Here is a 13,854-nt window from a genome sequence, read left to right on the forward strand (position 1 = left end):
GTACTGATTAAAAGTATTAGTTAATTTTTCAATGAAAACAAAGGAAATACCTTCACTCGCCATTCAATTTTCAGTAGAATTATCTGACCGTGCAGAAAAACTGTGGATGAATTTAAGTATAATCATGTGAATTTGTGTGTATGATACTTGTTTTATCCAGTTTACCCTATTTGAGAAGAAGCGTTTTGCTGAGGAAGCTAAGTTGTTGGATATCTTAGATTATGCAGTGCTTTCTTATAGGAGATTCAAAACTTCACCTGAAAAGTGTATTTTCCTAGGTATTATTACAGTTCTCTTTGCAGACTGATTTTATTTTTTAACTTTGTCTGTTGGATATTTATTGAAATAGAAATAATTTGATAGGTAAACAGATGATTTTTATTCTAATTATTTTCATTCTAATATTAGAATTAGTCTCATATTTTAGTATATATTTTATATGCTATATATATGTATATTTCTATACATGTGTGTGTATGTATATATATGAGGTAGCTAACATTGGGGAGTGGGGTACAAGTAAAGTAGGTATATAAAAGAAAGAGCAACGCATTAGTATACAGGGTCCATGGTTCGTTTCCAGCATGCCCTATAGGATTGCCTTGTCTGTCAATGAGCTAGCATAATTGCCTTCCCCTCCTGCATGAGGACCTTTGAAAAATGAGGAATTTAAAACTTTTTGAAATCCATGCATAGTAGTATATTCTTCCTTGTAAACAAGTGTTTACACAGCTTTAGATTTAGCGCTTGGCCTGAAGGCCAGCACTGTACAAGTGAACTTTGTGCTTCTCATTTAATCCTTTAAGCAGTGAGTGCAGTATGATAAGTGGGAACTACTTTGAAACTCTGGACCCAGCTGACTTCTCTCCCTGCCTTCGGCATACCCCCAGGGTATTCCTGCTGGTTACCTCCTTCATCCAGGAATTGGAAGGGCCTCCTTTACTGCAGCTGTAATGCTGAGCTGCTGTAGGGATAATGCAGGACCCGTTATTGCTTTATTGAAAAGAAGCAGGGAGCGTGACTGCCCCATATGTTATGGGATAACGCAAGGAAGAGGTTTACCAGAAGATTTGTTCTTTCAAGTGCTGAGCTTTCATACCGGTACTGAGGGATCCTGCGCTTATCTGCCAGGATGGCCCTTCCTGATTACCTAACCTTGATGGCTGCCTAAGAACAGGCTTTGCCCCTCTGGTTGTGTCTCAAGGCCCAGTTCTCAAAAGGGTTTGAAGCCAGCTGTGGAAAATTTGTATCTGAGTTCAGCTTATGTTAACAGAAAAATTCAGCTTCGTGAAGTTTGTGCCTGAATGAGTGTGTGTTTTTATTTTAGTTGCCAACATCATTGAGTTTTGTGCCTGTGAGCAAAGAGTAACTCAGGTCTGTGGTCAGTCTGGGAATCAGCTAGGCATGTATTGAAGGAAAATAAGTTCTGCTCTGAACAGATTTTTCCCCACTAGTGAAGTCCTTCTGTGTTGCTTTAGAGAAACTCTCATATCAAGACATTAATTTATAGATCTGATTTTGCTCCATACTTTATTCATTTCTGGTTGCCAGGTCAATTGATAATTCTACATTTTAAAGAAATTAAGTACGCATATCACATGGCATGATCATCCATAAGACAAACTAACAGCAATGCATTTAATAATGTAGTAATACATTATTAAAATGAAGGTGCTTTCTGAAATGACTAGACATAGATACAAGATACATGGGTAAAAAGACATAGTATGTCTTGTGAATGTTTTAAATATGTTTTCTAGTTTTTTACTTTCTCAGCTTTTACTGTTGTTGCTGAAATCTGTTGACTTTCTCTCCTGTCTGAGTTTGGAGAATTGGAACTGAACAGGATCACTTCTTTTAAAGCATAGGGTGTAATGTTTTGTTTTTAAAAGAACTTCAATGTATCAGTGGAAAATTAAGGTTGGGAATTTTTCGGGGTTGTATGTTTGTGGGCTAGTGGTACCTGGTTGTGATTTATGAAAGTTCTAAGTTTGGATATAGGTTACAGTTTGAACGAATATTAGGCTAACATCAATGTATACGTAAGTATGCTTTATGTTCATAGACAGGATTATACTTTTCTACCACAAATAGTGGAAAGTGAATGGGGAAAAGCAGCATATTCAATGCTTGGCCTTCGTCCATTTAATAGCATAAATGGAATCAAAGACTCCTCCCATTCTAATGACAACAGACTGAAAAATACTGAGCATTGCTTTGTCATGTAGCAGCTATCTGAACGCAGAATTCTTACTGTAAGAGGATTTCTTTCTTTTAAAGGCATAGGGGGATTATATAGAAAAATAACATCAAAGAGAACCATCAAGGGTAAGAAGAAACACAAAAGAAATTTACTTTGAGTTTAAGCAAATAGATATTCTTAAATTGTCATTTCTAATATCTTTTTGGCACTGCACAGATGCTCAAGACTAGTAAATTTGAGTTGGATTTAAATTTAATACAAAGATGATAGATTAAATAGTCTAAACTTACCACCTATTGACACACTGAAAAGAAGAACTTGCGTATTTCAAAATTTTGAACTAGTACCAAGTGGCATCTTTAAAATGATGATAGAACATTCATGGTACCTCCAAATACTGAACCTTTTAGAGAACAGGGAGAATAGAGATATGACTTTCTTTTCATTCTGTAGCACAGGATCGTTATAGAGCCCACACAGCTGATTTTCATCAAACTTTGTTAGCACACTGCATGGGCTTATGAAACTTTCAAAGTTACAGCTATAGGTCTCTTATCATTCTGCTGGGTGGTATTTTCTTTTCCCAGTGGTTGTAACTGTAGCAGTGTGAATGAAAAGCAAATATCCTAAAACTGGGCAAAGGAAGAAGGAAGGTGGATTTTGCTTATGGAAATAACCTGAGGGACTTTCTGTCTATTGAGAAACCTGAAGATAGCTGCATAATCTGATTCCTGGAGATTTGTTTATATTAAGCGCTTATCCCAAAGAATGTCACTAGCCTGACCAACTGTAAATAAAGACTTAATTTCAAGAGAGCAGTGCCATTTTTCTCCTGGATTTTTGGCTTTGGCAGAGCAGTGAAGTGATAGGCTTTTTTGTTCATTGTTCCTATTTAAAGGCGTTTATACTACAGCTTTGGTGAATCTGAAGTTTGTACGGGTGGTATCACAAAGAGTTAATCAGTGTAACTTGTGGTATGTGCTGTTCTTAAGTCATCATTATCAAGAAAGTTCACATGGGAGTACAGACAGACACATTCCACTCCATTGCTTACAGTTCAAATAGAAGTGTATGTTAACTCCGCAAGGCTGAAATGGCCTTTCTTGTCTTTCCCCCATTATGTGTTTCAGTAGATGAAACATATCCAGAGTCCAGGCAAAGAATATAAGGTGCAGGTAAGCTATGAATTGAAAGTCTTCTTTCAAAAACACATTTGAGACAAAGGCTTGACTGCACTTGGTACGAGTGTTGCATTTGATTTTAATGATATCCAGATTTTCATGAAGCCTCCCAATAGAGTTCAGGTGTTTGAATTTTGTGATAAGGTTAATTCACTTCTGTCTCTGATGTTACCTCTATCTTGTTCTAAGGCTATAATGCATAAGCTTGCCACATGGGGAAAAATGATAGTTGTCATTCTAATATATACAGAATGTGCTCACATACCGTGTCTGGGTGTGTTCAATAGGTGTATATTGAGCAATAATGCAAATTTATTTGCGACTTTTTGTATAAACATGCAGGAATTTTCCATTATTGCTCTGCTTTGACTCATTTACCAGGAATGACCATTTGGGAAGTACACCTCTCAATTTCCAGTAAATTGACTTTTGTGAAGGGATAGAATTTACAGTGTCAGATCATTTCTGTATTGCATTATCTTTCTGAGTTGATACTTATGTCTTAGTAATTGTGATTTTTTGCTTTTAGACTAGTTGGCTTTTAGTAATAGGGTTTCTTTCTAGAAATAAAATGATTAGGCAGTAATAATGAGAAAAACTGCACAACTTGAAATTCAGATAGTAAGGAATGTTTTTCCTTCCCCACCACCTCAATTAAGCTCCTTCTTCCAGTATTTGAGAAGGAGCATGATGGTTACAATTAATGCCCACAAATACCATTTGCTATGTTTAAAATAATGGGCAGAGATACAAGTCTTAAAGGTTCTTTTTGATTGTGGGTGTGAGTTATATTTTTAAACTGCTGATAGTAAAACGCAATGATGCAGAATTGTTGGACCTTTGTCACTAAGTTTTCCGACTGGATATTGTTTGATAATTCAAGACAGTTTAGTGCTAATCTGTGTTCCCTGCATGTTGAAAGAACTGCTGTATGAAGTTTCAGGCTGGCAATAAATATTTAGTCTTATATTGAGGGAGATCAGTATACTCTATGACTGGAAAACAGTAAGACAGTATGAAATTTGATGATGCCTTTGAGGACAGTGGGAAAGTGATCTGACCTACAGCAGGCTTGTTAGTCTTAGCCCTTTGTGAGGCCCGGCTTCATGATAAATGCTGAAGGAAAGAATTAGCAGAGGGAAGATTTTTTCCAAAGTTAGAACTGGAATGACTAACCTCATGTATATGTTTGTTTTAAATCATTTTTGAGGCAGAGGAAATGCAGTGGGTCAAAACTCTGTGGGCTTGGATAAATATTTTGTATGACCTTTATATAGGAAAATACTGAGCTGGAGTGTATGGAATCCAGAAGAGTTACGGGATGGGCAGGGAGTTGGCTCAAGACGTGGCAGTAGATATTGCTGAAAAGGAGATGTTAAACAGTGCAAGGACATTAATAGAATTCTTGACTGTGAAATTTCATTAACATGTTGCTATTGAATCTTTTTCAGTAAGTCAAAAACCTAAGGTTTGAGGCATTATTAACAATTAAAAAAGACACAGGTGTATGAGGTAGCAGATAGGTTATCTTGAACAAGGAGTAATTGCAGTGAGGGAAATCAGTAGTCTAAACTAATAGCTTTCGTAAGGTGAGGTAATGGTTTTTGTAAGCTCAATTTTCAGTTGCAAACAATAGAGGAGGAGAGCACTGGTAGTTTGCAGGCTGAGCTGCTCATGTGTTACCGTTCTGAAAAAGGTGAGCGCTATTATGCACCAGGCAGGAATCTTCAGCCCATGTCAAGGAAGTATAAACAGTGTTAGTCTCGGCATCGAGGCCGTGCTCCGGGGAAATGTCACATGTGGATCCTGGCTACTTACAGACAAAAGAGGGAAGTTCCAGTCAGGCAGGCATAGAAAGTACAACTAGGATGCTCTGCAAAAGTATGGACCTAAGGAAAGAAGAGGCTGTTTTGTTTATTCTAGCCAAACAAAATCTTGCATGCCCTGAATAAGAGCATCAGGTGAGTAAGTAAATTCCAGGAAGAGAAAAGGACAGAGTTAGCAGCAGAGCAAGTAAATAAGCTGTATGTAAAATTAGTGTGGAAATTAAAAGAAATTAAAAGAAAGTGTAGCACTTTGTTCAAGCTCACTGTGTTCGGTTTTGGGCCCCTCACTACAAGAAGGACATCGAGGTGCTGGAATGTGTCCAGAGGAGGGCAACAAAGTTGGTGAAGGGTCTAGAGCACAAGTCTTATGAGGAGAGGCTGAGGGAACTGGGGTTGTTTAGCCTGGAGAAGAGGAGGCTGAGGGGAGACCTTATTGCTCTCTACAACTACCTGAAAGGAGGTTGTAGCAAGGTGGGGGTCGGTCTCTTCTCCCTAGTAACGAGCGATAGGACAAGAGGAAACAGCCTCAAGCTGCGCCAGGGGAGGTTTAGGTTAGACATTAGGAAAAACTTCTTCACCGAGAGGGTGGTCAAGCATTGGAACAGGCTGCCCAGGGAGGCGGTTGAGTCTCCATCCCTGGAGGTATTTAAAGAACGGATAGATACGGTGCTTGAAGACATGGTATAGATGGACTTGGCAGTGTTAGGTTGACGGTTGGACTTGATGATCTTAAGGGTCTTTTCCAACCTTGACGATTCTATGATAGGCATATCGGGACCAAAGGACACAGGCTGTTTGGTGCGTATGGCTGTTACAGGCTAAATTAGGAAAGAATGACCCCAAACAGCACATCAGGGGCAATGGGTATTGTGTCTGAAGTGAGACTAAATTTGCAAAAGCTTAGGTGGTGCTTAACTGTGAGCTTATCATTGCCAGAAAATGGGGGCAAAGCGGCAAAGAGGAGAGGGACAGGGAGATGTGCTATATGTTGCACTCTCCTCTTAAAGTGTCCCTTTGTGCCACTTACCTTGTAGAAGTTAACAAGCTGAAAAGGATTACATGCATATTTACCCTCCACTCCAAAGAACTAACAGTCTTGACTTGTATTTGTGCAGTTCTTAGGACAGTTGGTCATGATCACCCGAACTTCTAGGCAGTACTTGATTAAAAATTATGAACGGTTTTTTTCTCTTCAAAATTGTGTAGCTTACTAGAAATTAAAGTTGACTAATCTAAATTTCCCTAAATATAGCAGGAAATTTTTGTGTCACAGGCAGAATGTAATAGGTGTTGGTTATGACTGCTTTAAATATTAATTTTTGGCCTCTGCAACATGAGGTGAAATATATTTCAAGGCAGATTTAAATGGAGGTGAATGGTGTGTGGTTATGAGGTTGTTGATGCAAAGCTTTTAACAGTTCAGAATAAGGGTTGGTAGATGTCAGGAAGATGAAATAAACTGAAATTTGTTTTCGGGGTGGAAACAAGCAAAACTCTTGGAAATGTTTCTTTTTAGTAGAAAAAAACCCTAGAAAATTCTTAAGATTATCTTAAGAGCTTTTGTCATTTTAACAGACTAGGCTAGTGTGGAAAGTGCATAATTTTTTTAACTTGTAGAAAGGCAAGAGCTTTATTAAGAATGTCTTAACTCCTTGCTGTAATGGTTGACAGGGTTAAGAAGAACTTGGTTCTAATGCCCAGTTTAGCTAAGCGATGTTCGTGTTGTTCTGTCCTCTTCTTATTGGCAGAGGGGAGTGAAAATTCGATGTTCTGTGAAGCACTTGACACATTGTAGTGTTAAAGTACACTATGGCTATGGACTGCATTGGAATGGATGTCAAAATTAAAAAGCAGTGATGTGACATGTTTAGCCTGCCTCACTTTGCACCTAGATTTCAAAACTGTTTATGTGCAAAACAGACTGAAGATTGTGCAGCGTAAGGTGTGCGGTAACTATATTTTTAGGTATATAGGCTGAAAAATAATTCCGGTATTTCTTAAAACAAAGCCAAAGCTGAGTAAATATAGATTTTGTTGAGGAAAACAAAAAAAAACTTTCAACTTTGGGGACTTTTAACAACTGAAGAAGACTTTAACAATTTAAAATGACATTTTGTATTTAGCTTAGGTTTCTGGAGTGGAGGCTTGATCTAGGCACTGTAGAAGAAACTGTGCTTTTAATACCAGAGAGCAAGAACTGGAGCCACAGAAAAGTAGTGTTGGAAACTGCTTGTGATGGGAGATGTGAAGAGGAGGAGGAAATAGTAGGTAGTTAGGTGGAGGAGACTAGTACTGTTCGAGCAGCTGGGTTTAGGGTTGGGATACCCATGGGAGCATTACAAAGAGAGAACTGCAACTGCTGAGCAGGAATACTGTAGCAGGGAGCTTGCTTAGCAATTCGTGTGTGCTGGAGACAGGGGGGAATGCGACTGTGAGAGGGTGGGGAGAGCAAAGGTGAAGGCATCTGAATTGGGATGAAGGACCAGAAGCGTGAAAAATGAGAAGGGAATTAGGAGATAATGCTGTTGCAAAGAAAGGAGACTGAAGGGAGTCAGAAGTGTTGAAATCCAGAGAGAAAATTAGCAGAAGAATCTACCCTCTGTGGTCTTCTCCTGCCCCGTTTGTAGTGAAACCTGAGATGCCTGAACACTTTCTTTCGATAAAGTGTATATCTCAGCCCCTGTAACTACTGCTTTTGGTCACAATATAACTTCAGTTGCCTCCTTAGCTCGTGTCAGAAGTATGCGCCATAGATGTGCAATTATGTTGTACAGGTGTCATGTGATGTCACCTGAAAGTTTTTTAACATTCTGCATATAAAAACATAACCCTGGGGAAATGAATATGGTACGTGTAGTAAGGCAGTGCTAAAGGTGAACATACTCAAGTCAGGAAATGCCTATTATTTCAGAGGGTTAAGGTGTCATCTGCTGTTTTCATAGAGCCCTCTTGTGTACGTATATGGATAATCGCTGATAGCAAATCTCAGGCTTCGTAGCGGAGCCCACCTCATTGATGGTGTGGGACAGAACTGCCTGACAGATGCACGGCACCGTGGCTGTGTGTGACGAGGAATGCTTGGTTGCGTGGTCCTTACCTGTTGCTGAGACTTCAGTTTCTAAGCTGGATCTAGCTCTATGCTGTTTCAGAAACAAATCGGGCTTGATCAGTGCCGTGGTTTGAATATCCCAAGGAAGAGTAGTGTGTTTGAAAGGAGGGGAGTAGGAATGTGCAGCTGGGGAAGAGGAGGGGACAGAGCTGCTGCTTTTGGTGGCCACACAGACTTAGAGGCCTGAGTGGACTTGCATTTATTGTGGTACCTCAACTGTTTGTTGTGAAAGTTAAACAAGATAGGAGACTGTTGGAGGGGAAAGGGTAGTCTTGTACATAGGACAGTCAAGTGTTGCCTACATTGTTTTCTTCATATGTGATTTTACTCCAGAAAAACGGGCACAGTTTTTCACAGGAGGCCAATAGTTGGCTGTTACCTTACCTTGCATCTGGAGCCTGATAACAGAAACACTGAGCATTCAAATCACTAATGAGCTACTAGGAGTTCTGCTCTGGCAGTAGGAAGCGCTGGGTAATATTCCATCCTCCAAAATACGGTAGCTAAGTGGGTGTCTTGCTTGAATCTTTGTTCTTCTTTTCCCATCTTTTAAATAGGAAGAAAGCTTTTATGAGATAAGGGAAGACTATGGAATATGTTACTATTTAAGACACTCAATTACAACAGTGTAGTACCCTGATAAAAAAAAAGGTAAATCTGTCTTCTGAACAGGACTTGAGTGTTGTATAATAAACAAGGTCTGGACAAAGAGAATTGAATACAATATTGTGCTCTTGGCTTATTAAGTGAGCACTCTTAGGCACTGAGTAAGACTGGGGCCCTCCACAAAAATGTGGTCACTATCATGCTTATACATTAAGTCCTTTGTTTCAAAAGATTGATTAAGAAATCAGAACTTAATTAAATCAGAACTTAATTTTTAAGAAATTTGTTTCAGAACAAAGTGCTTGTCTTTCGCAGTCTAAATTTTCCCCTAGTAAGTTGTTGTTGGTGGCTGGTTTTTTTTTGTTTTGGGTTTTTTTTGGCATGTGTGCTGTTCATTTCTGCTTTTTAAGAGTGAGATTTGGAAGATCATATGAAAAATTAGTTTGCTATAATTTTTTGAATAGACAAGATACCAAGCAAATCAGCCTGATTTTTGTTCTGTCCATCAATTTTGTATATAAAAATCTAGACCTGAAATGCCATACAGCTTTGCAAGCTATTTATTATGTATTAGCATATTTAGGATTGCCATCTTGTTGAGGGGTTTTTGTTTGTTTGTTTTTGTGGTTGGGTTTTTGAAATAGAATTGGTTCACAGTGCTCTTTGGCAGAAGTTGGTTAATCTGCTCTCCACAATGCTGTGGCATGGAGATACTTGTTTGGTTTAGGGAAAATTATACCATCCTTACACTTCTGGATCTCCGCTGCCTGTGTAATTCCCGATTGCACCAGTTATTCTGTGATACCTGTGTTGAGGGACTTCTAGGCAGAAAGCGGGGTGGCTGAACGGTGGCTGAGGGGCAGGTGGGAGTTCAGCCTGAAGTACAGGATCTCATGGCTGGAGCACAGCATCCTCCTGCTTTTTTCCCCTCCGTGCTAGTGTACACTGGCTCTGCCTTTTGACAGCTGACGTGGAAACCGAGTGTGCTGCTTTGGTGGTGACAGCAGGGCCCAGAGCAGCCCCGTGCGGCTGCGAGCCATCCTTGCAGGCTGCAGCTCCCGAGAACGGCATTGCTCCTGAAGGCTGTGGTCAAGGGAGAGGTTGTCTGCTTAAAATTTAATTGCTGGACTGACCTTAAGGGCTTGAGTTCACATCAATTCATATTATGAGATTTCGCATGCCTAATGTATTTTGGCAAGAAAACCTCTTTAAAAAAAAATACTTTTATCAGAATAAAATTCTTATTGCTGAGAAACTTTGAACCGATGAATTAGTAGCTATTTTTATTCATGGGTTACACATTTTAAGATACAATTAATTTAAATAAACTTGTTTTTAAAAAAATGTAAGTGTTGCAGAGTTTCACTTCTAAAGTTTTTCTGTTTTCAGAAACAAGACACTGGACAGATATTGTTGGATATGACCTATAACCAGTTGGGTGTGACGGAGAAGGAATATTTTGGTTTACAGCAAAATGAAACTTCAGTAGATTCACCTGTAAGTATAGTAAATAATAAATGTGTGTGCATGTATATGTGTGTATACATATATACACACACGTATGTATACACACATATACATGCACACACATACACATAAATAAACAGTATTTATTTGTGAATATTTTTAATCCATCTAATAGTTTTTCATTTCACAGCGATGGCTTGAACCAAACAAACCTATTAGAAAACAGTTAAAAGGTAAGGCTTGTTTTTAATATCTTGATTGTAATTGTGTAGTCCTGTTTTTCTGTGTTCTTACAACCAGAATAAATATAGTTCTTGTAAATTAGTGTGTCCGGATGGTAGATTTTCCTTAAGAGCAAGTCTTATCTCTGCTAGTCTTTTCAGTAGAGCTTTCTACATCTCTTGCTGCTACCTGAGTGCTAATAAGACCTGGTAGGTCACTAACTTTGATGCTGTAACAGCATCTAAACCTGGCTTCTGAACGGTGTTGGACATAATGGCTGTGAAAGCAGTAGTCATATCATGGTGCCAGTAAATCCCTCCTGATAGGGAAGATAAGGAGGGGTTTTGATCAAGGGAAGTGGAGCCAGTGTCATGTATAGGTTCTGGCAATTTCTTGTCTCAAGTAAAGCAAGAAAAAAATAATTTTATGCTTGTTTTTAATAAAAACCAACCGAACAAAAAACCAACACCAGGTACTTCCAAGTATATGTGTTGTTCTAGTATGTCATGTTTACAAACAGCTTTGGGTAATGCAGAATGCTTGCCAAGAAGGACAGGCTGGCCAGCATGACCCTGCCAGATAGCAGCTTAGGAGGACTGAATGACACTGTCCCAATTTGTGCTGTGAAACCTGAGCTATGTTTTTCAGCTCTCTCATTTCTACCATATGCTATAGATTGTGTATGAATTGAAATAAAAATACATGAAGTTAACATGGTGAACTTCTTCTGTTAATTTCTTGTACTTACATGTAAGATAGAATTGAACATTTATCCCAATTGAGATGCTTCAAATAAATTTGCTGTTTTTTTCTCTTCTAATAACTGTGATGCAAAGATAACTACAGCCTTTTATGTAAAGTAGCATATACAAAGTACTTTAAATGAAAGCATCACAATATTTGAGAGTATTTTCTTCTCATAGTTGGTGTTGGGCGATCAGTAGAGACTTCTTGTGGTTTCTTTTAGTTTCATGCGAAAAACGCATGAGATTTCTATGTGGTTGTTAATGTAATTTTTCTATAAATATAGAAGTAAAAACCTTGGGCTCTTTCTTTTTTTTAAACAAAAAATTGATTTGCTCTTCTAAAATATTGCAGGAGGTTTTCCCTGCACCCTTCGTTTTCGTGTAAGGTTTTTTATACCTGATCCTAACACACTTCAGCAAGAACAAACCAGGTAACTTCTGTCTAATGTTTGCTTCCATGAACTAAGAATGTGTAAAGCCTTCCTTTCCCATCTCCGCAGCTTGGCAAACTATGCTTTATTAGGTAGATAACTTTGTATAACTCTTTGTATTAAATGTGTTTGGAATTGCCAGCTTGATGCGATGCTCATAATGAATGGTTTCTGCTACACACAGCCTACAACTCCAAAATACAGCTGGAGTATAAGCTAGTACAAAGATGGCAATTGGTTTATTTGATTCCTTTTTTTTTTTGAGCCCTTTGTCACTTGAAGTACTTGCTTATTGCATTTTTTTCTCCTTTTCTTTTCTCATCCCTTAATTAATCAGATGCAGTGATTGAAAAATGGGGAAGTTCAATGACTAAGCTGTTTGCATGCCCTAAGTCTACTTTAGAAGTTTTGTATCAACTCTGAGTCAGTTTTGCACATGTGTAGTAGATTTAATGCTGAAGGCGTGGGAGGGTGGGGTTTTATTTTGTTTCAGGAAGAACAGATAGCAGTTCTTGTTTTCTAGTTTGCCCATTACTTGTATCATGCGAAGATCTAGAATGCTTCAGTTTATAGTAGACCTTTAAAATTTTCTTTTTTAACCTATCTCTGAGGTTTTGGGGTGGTGGGGTACATGAACTATAAGCAATTATCAATTAGCTTGTCACAAGGCTTTAATTGAATACTTGCTTTATTCAGTGCATGTGATTTGGAATTTAGAATTCGTTGGCACCCGTTATTCTAGCATTTTTGTAACATTTTCATTGTTTGTTAACTTCAGTGACTTGAGAATATAAATAGTACAGCATGTTAAATGATATTTCTTGTAGAAAACTTAGCTATTGACCTGTTTTGGTATTCGCTAATCATGCAGTTGTAAGCTGTTCTGCAGTTTTAAAGTGAAATTATTCAAAGACCTGCTCACATCCCAACTCTCCAGTATCGCTATAAAGTAACATTGTCAAACACACTGAGAGCAACACTGAACTGCTCTTGGGGAATTGTTTAAGAGCTTTTTGTCAGCATACACTACTTGAGAAATGTCTCATCCTCCATTGAGTATTCCCAAGATAGACTATCACAGTTTGGGGTCGGGTTTTTGGGGGTTTTTTTGTGTGTTTCTTTTCGGTTTTTGGTTTTGATTTTTTTTTGGGGGGGAGGGGGGATTGGTGTTTGGTTTTTTGGCCTTTTTTTTTTTTTTTTTAAAGTTATATCCAAGATGAATATTCCTGGGAGAAAAAGAGCCCAGTTCTGTCATAGTTTGGTTTTTGTAGTGTTCATTGTGGCATTAATACTGTGGTCCTGGAGTTGTAGTACAGACTGCCAAAGATCTTTAAAACTGTTGTGAGTGGGTGTTTGACTGCAGATCTGTAAATGCCACTAAGCTTTATTCGTCTGTTCGTATAGTTTGCCAGGAAATCCAATAAAATAAAAGCAGTATATGTAACCATTTTAAACCATACCTTTTAAATGTGAAAATAAATGTATGTTTGTTTGTTTTCAAAAAAATCTTTTCTAGGCACTTATTCTTCCTGCAGTTGAAGACTGATATTGTGGAAGGAAGGTAATAAAAAGAATCTTTAATTTCTATATATTTCTTTTTAAAATAAAATTAAAAAAAAACAAAACCAAAACCTTTTTCTGAGGTATACCATTGTTATAAAAATGTACCTTGTGAAATATTGCTTTAAAAGAAAATGAAATTGCTAGGAAACATTACAAAGTTTCACATAGCTCACTTACTAAGAACAGTTTAGAAGTCAGTTGTGAATGTGCTGTAGGAGATGCTGTGTGTCTGCAGGTACAATGTCAACCTGAGAGCAGTTCATGCTGTCGTTGCTCATGATTTCAGGGTTATATTCCCTAAATGGTGGGCACATACCCAATGGTTCCTTTGCCTGCAATTCCTGTGTGTTTGTACATTTTAAAAAAAGAGGAAAAAGGTGGTCTGAGCATTGGCTGCCAAACGTAAATTGCCTTTAGGTGTTGGCTTTTTTCTTCCATGGAGTCAGTTTTAGTCATGAGATCAGAGCTGTCTTTGTGCTTGGCATTTGGCTAATTTTAGT

At 38.2% G+C, this 13,854-nt stretch overlaps 1 protein-coding gene across 3 annotated transcripts in view; it reads left to right on the forward strand.

The window, feature by feature from the left end:
• Positions 1 to 13,854, forward strand: part of PTPN3 (protein tyrosine phosphatase non-receptor type 3) — a 177,737-nt gene that overhangs the window by 74,803 nt on the left and 89,080 nt on the right. For 2 of the 3 annotated variants that reach the window (XM_087759510.1, XM_087759528.1), the window contains exons 3-6: positions 10,315 to 10,422; positions 10,568 to 10,625; positions 11,713 to 11,791; positions 13,308 to 13,352. In XM_087759510.1, coding sequence (XP_087615636.1) covers positions 10,315 to 10,422; positions 10,568 to 10,625; positions 11,713 to 11,791; positions 13,308 to 13,352 — 290 coding nt within the window. The remainder of the gene's footprint in view (positions 1 to 10,314; positions 10,423 to 10,567; positions 10,626 to 11,712; positions 11,792 to 13,307; positions 13,353 to 13,854) is intronic. The other variant, XM_087759519.1, reaches the window with a different exon arrangement.

Source organism: Nipponia nippon, unplaced genomic scaffold, assembly GCF_047370975.1.
Source record: "Nipponia nippon isolate SJK-2023a ecotype South Korea unplaced genomic scaffold, ASM4737097v1 scaffold_1, whole genome shotgun sequence".
NCBI classification, from domain to species: Eukaryota; Metazoa; Chordata; class Aves; order Pelecaniformes; family Threskiornithidae; genus Nipponia; species Nipponia nippon.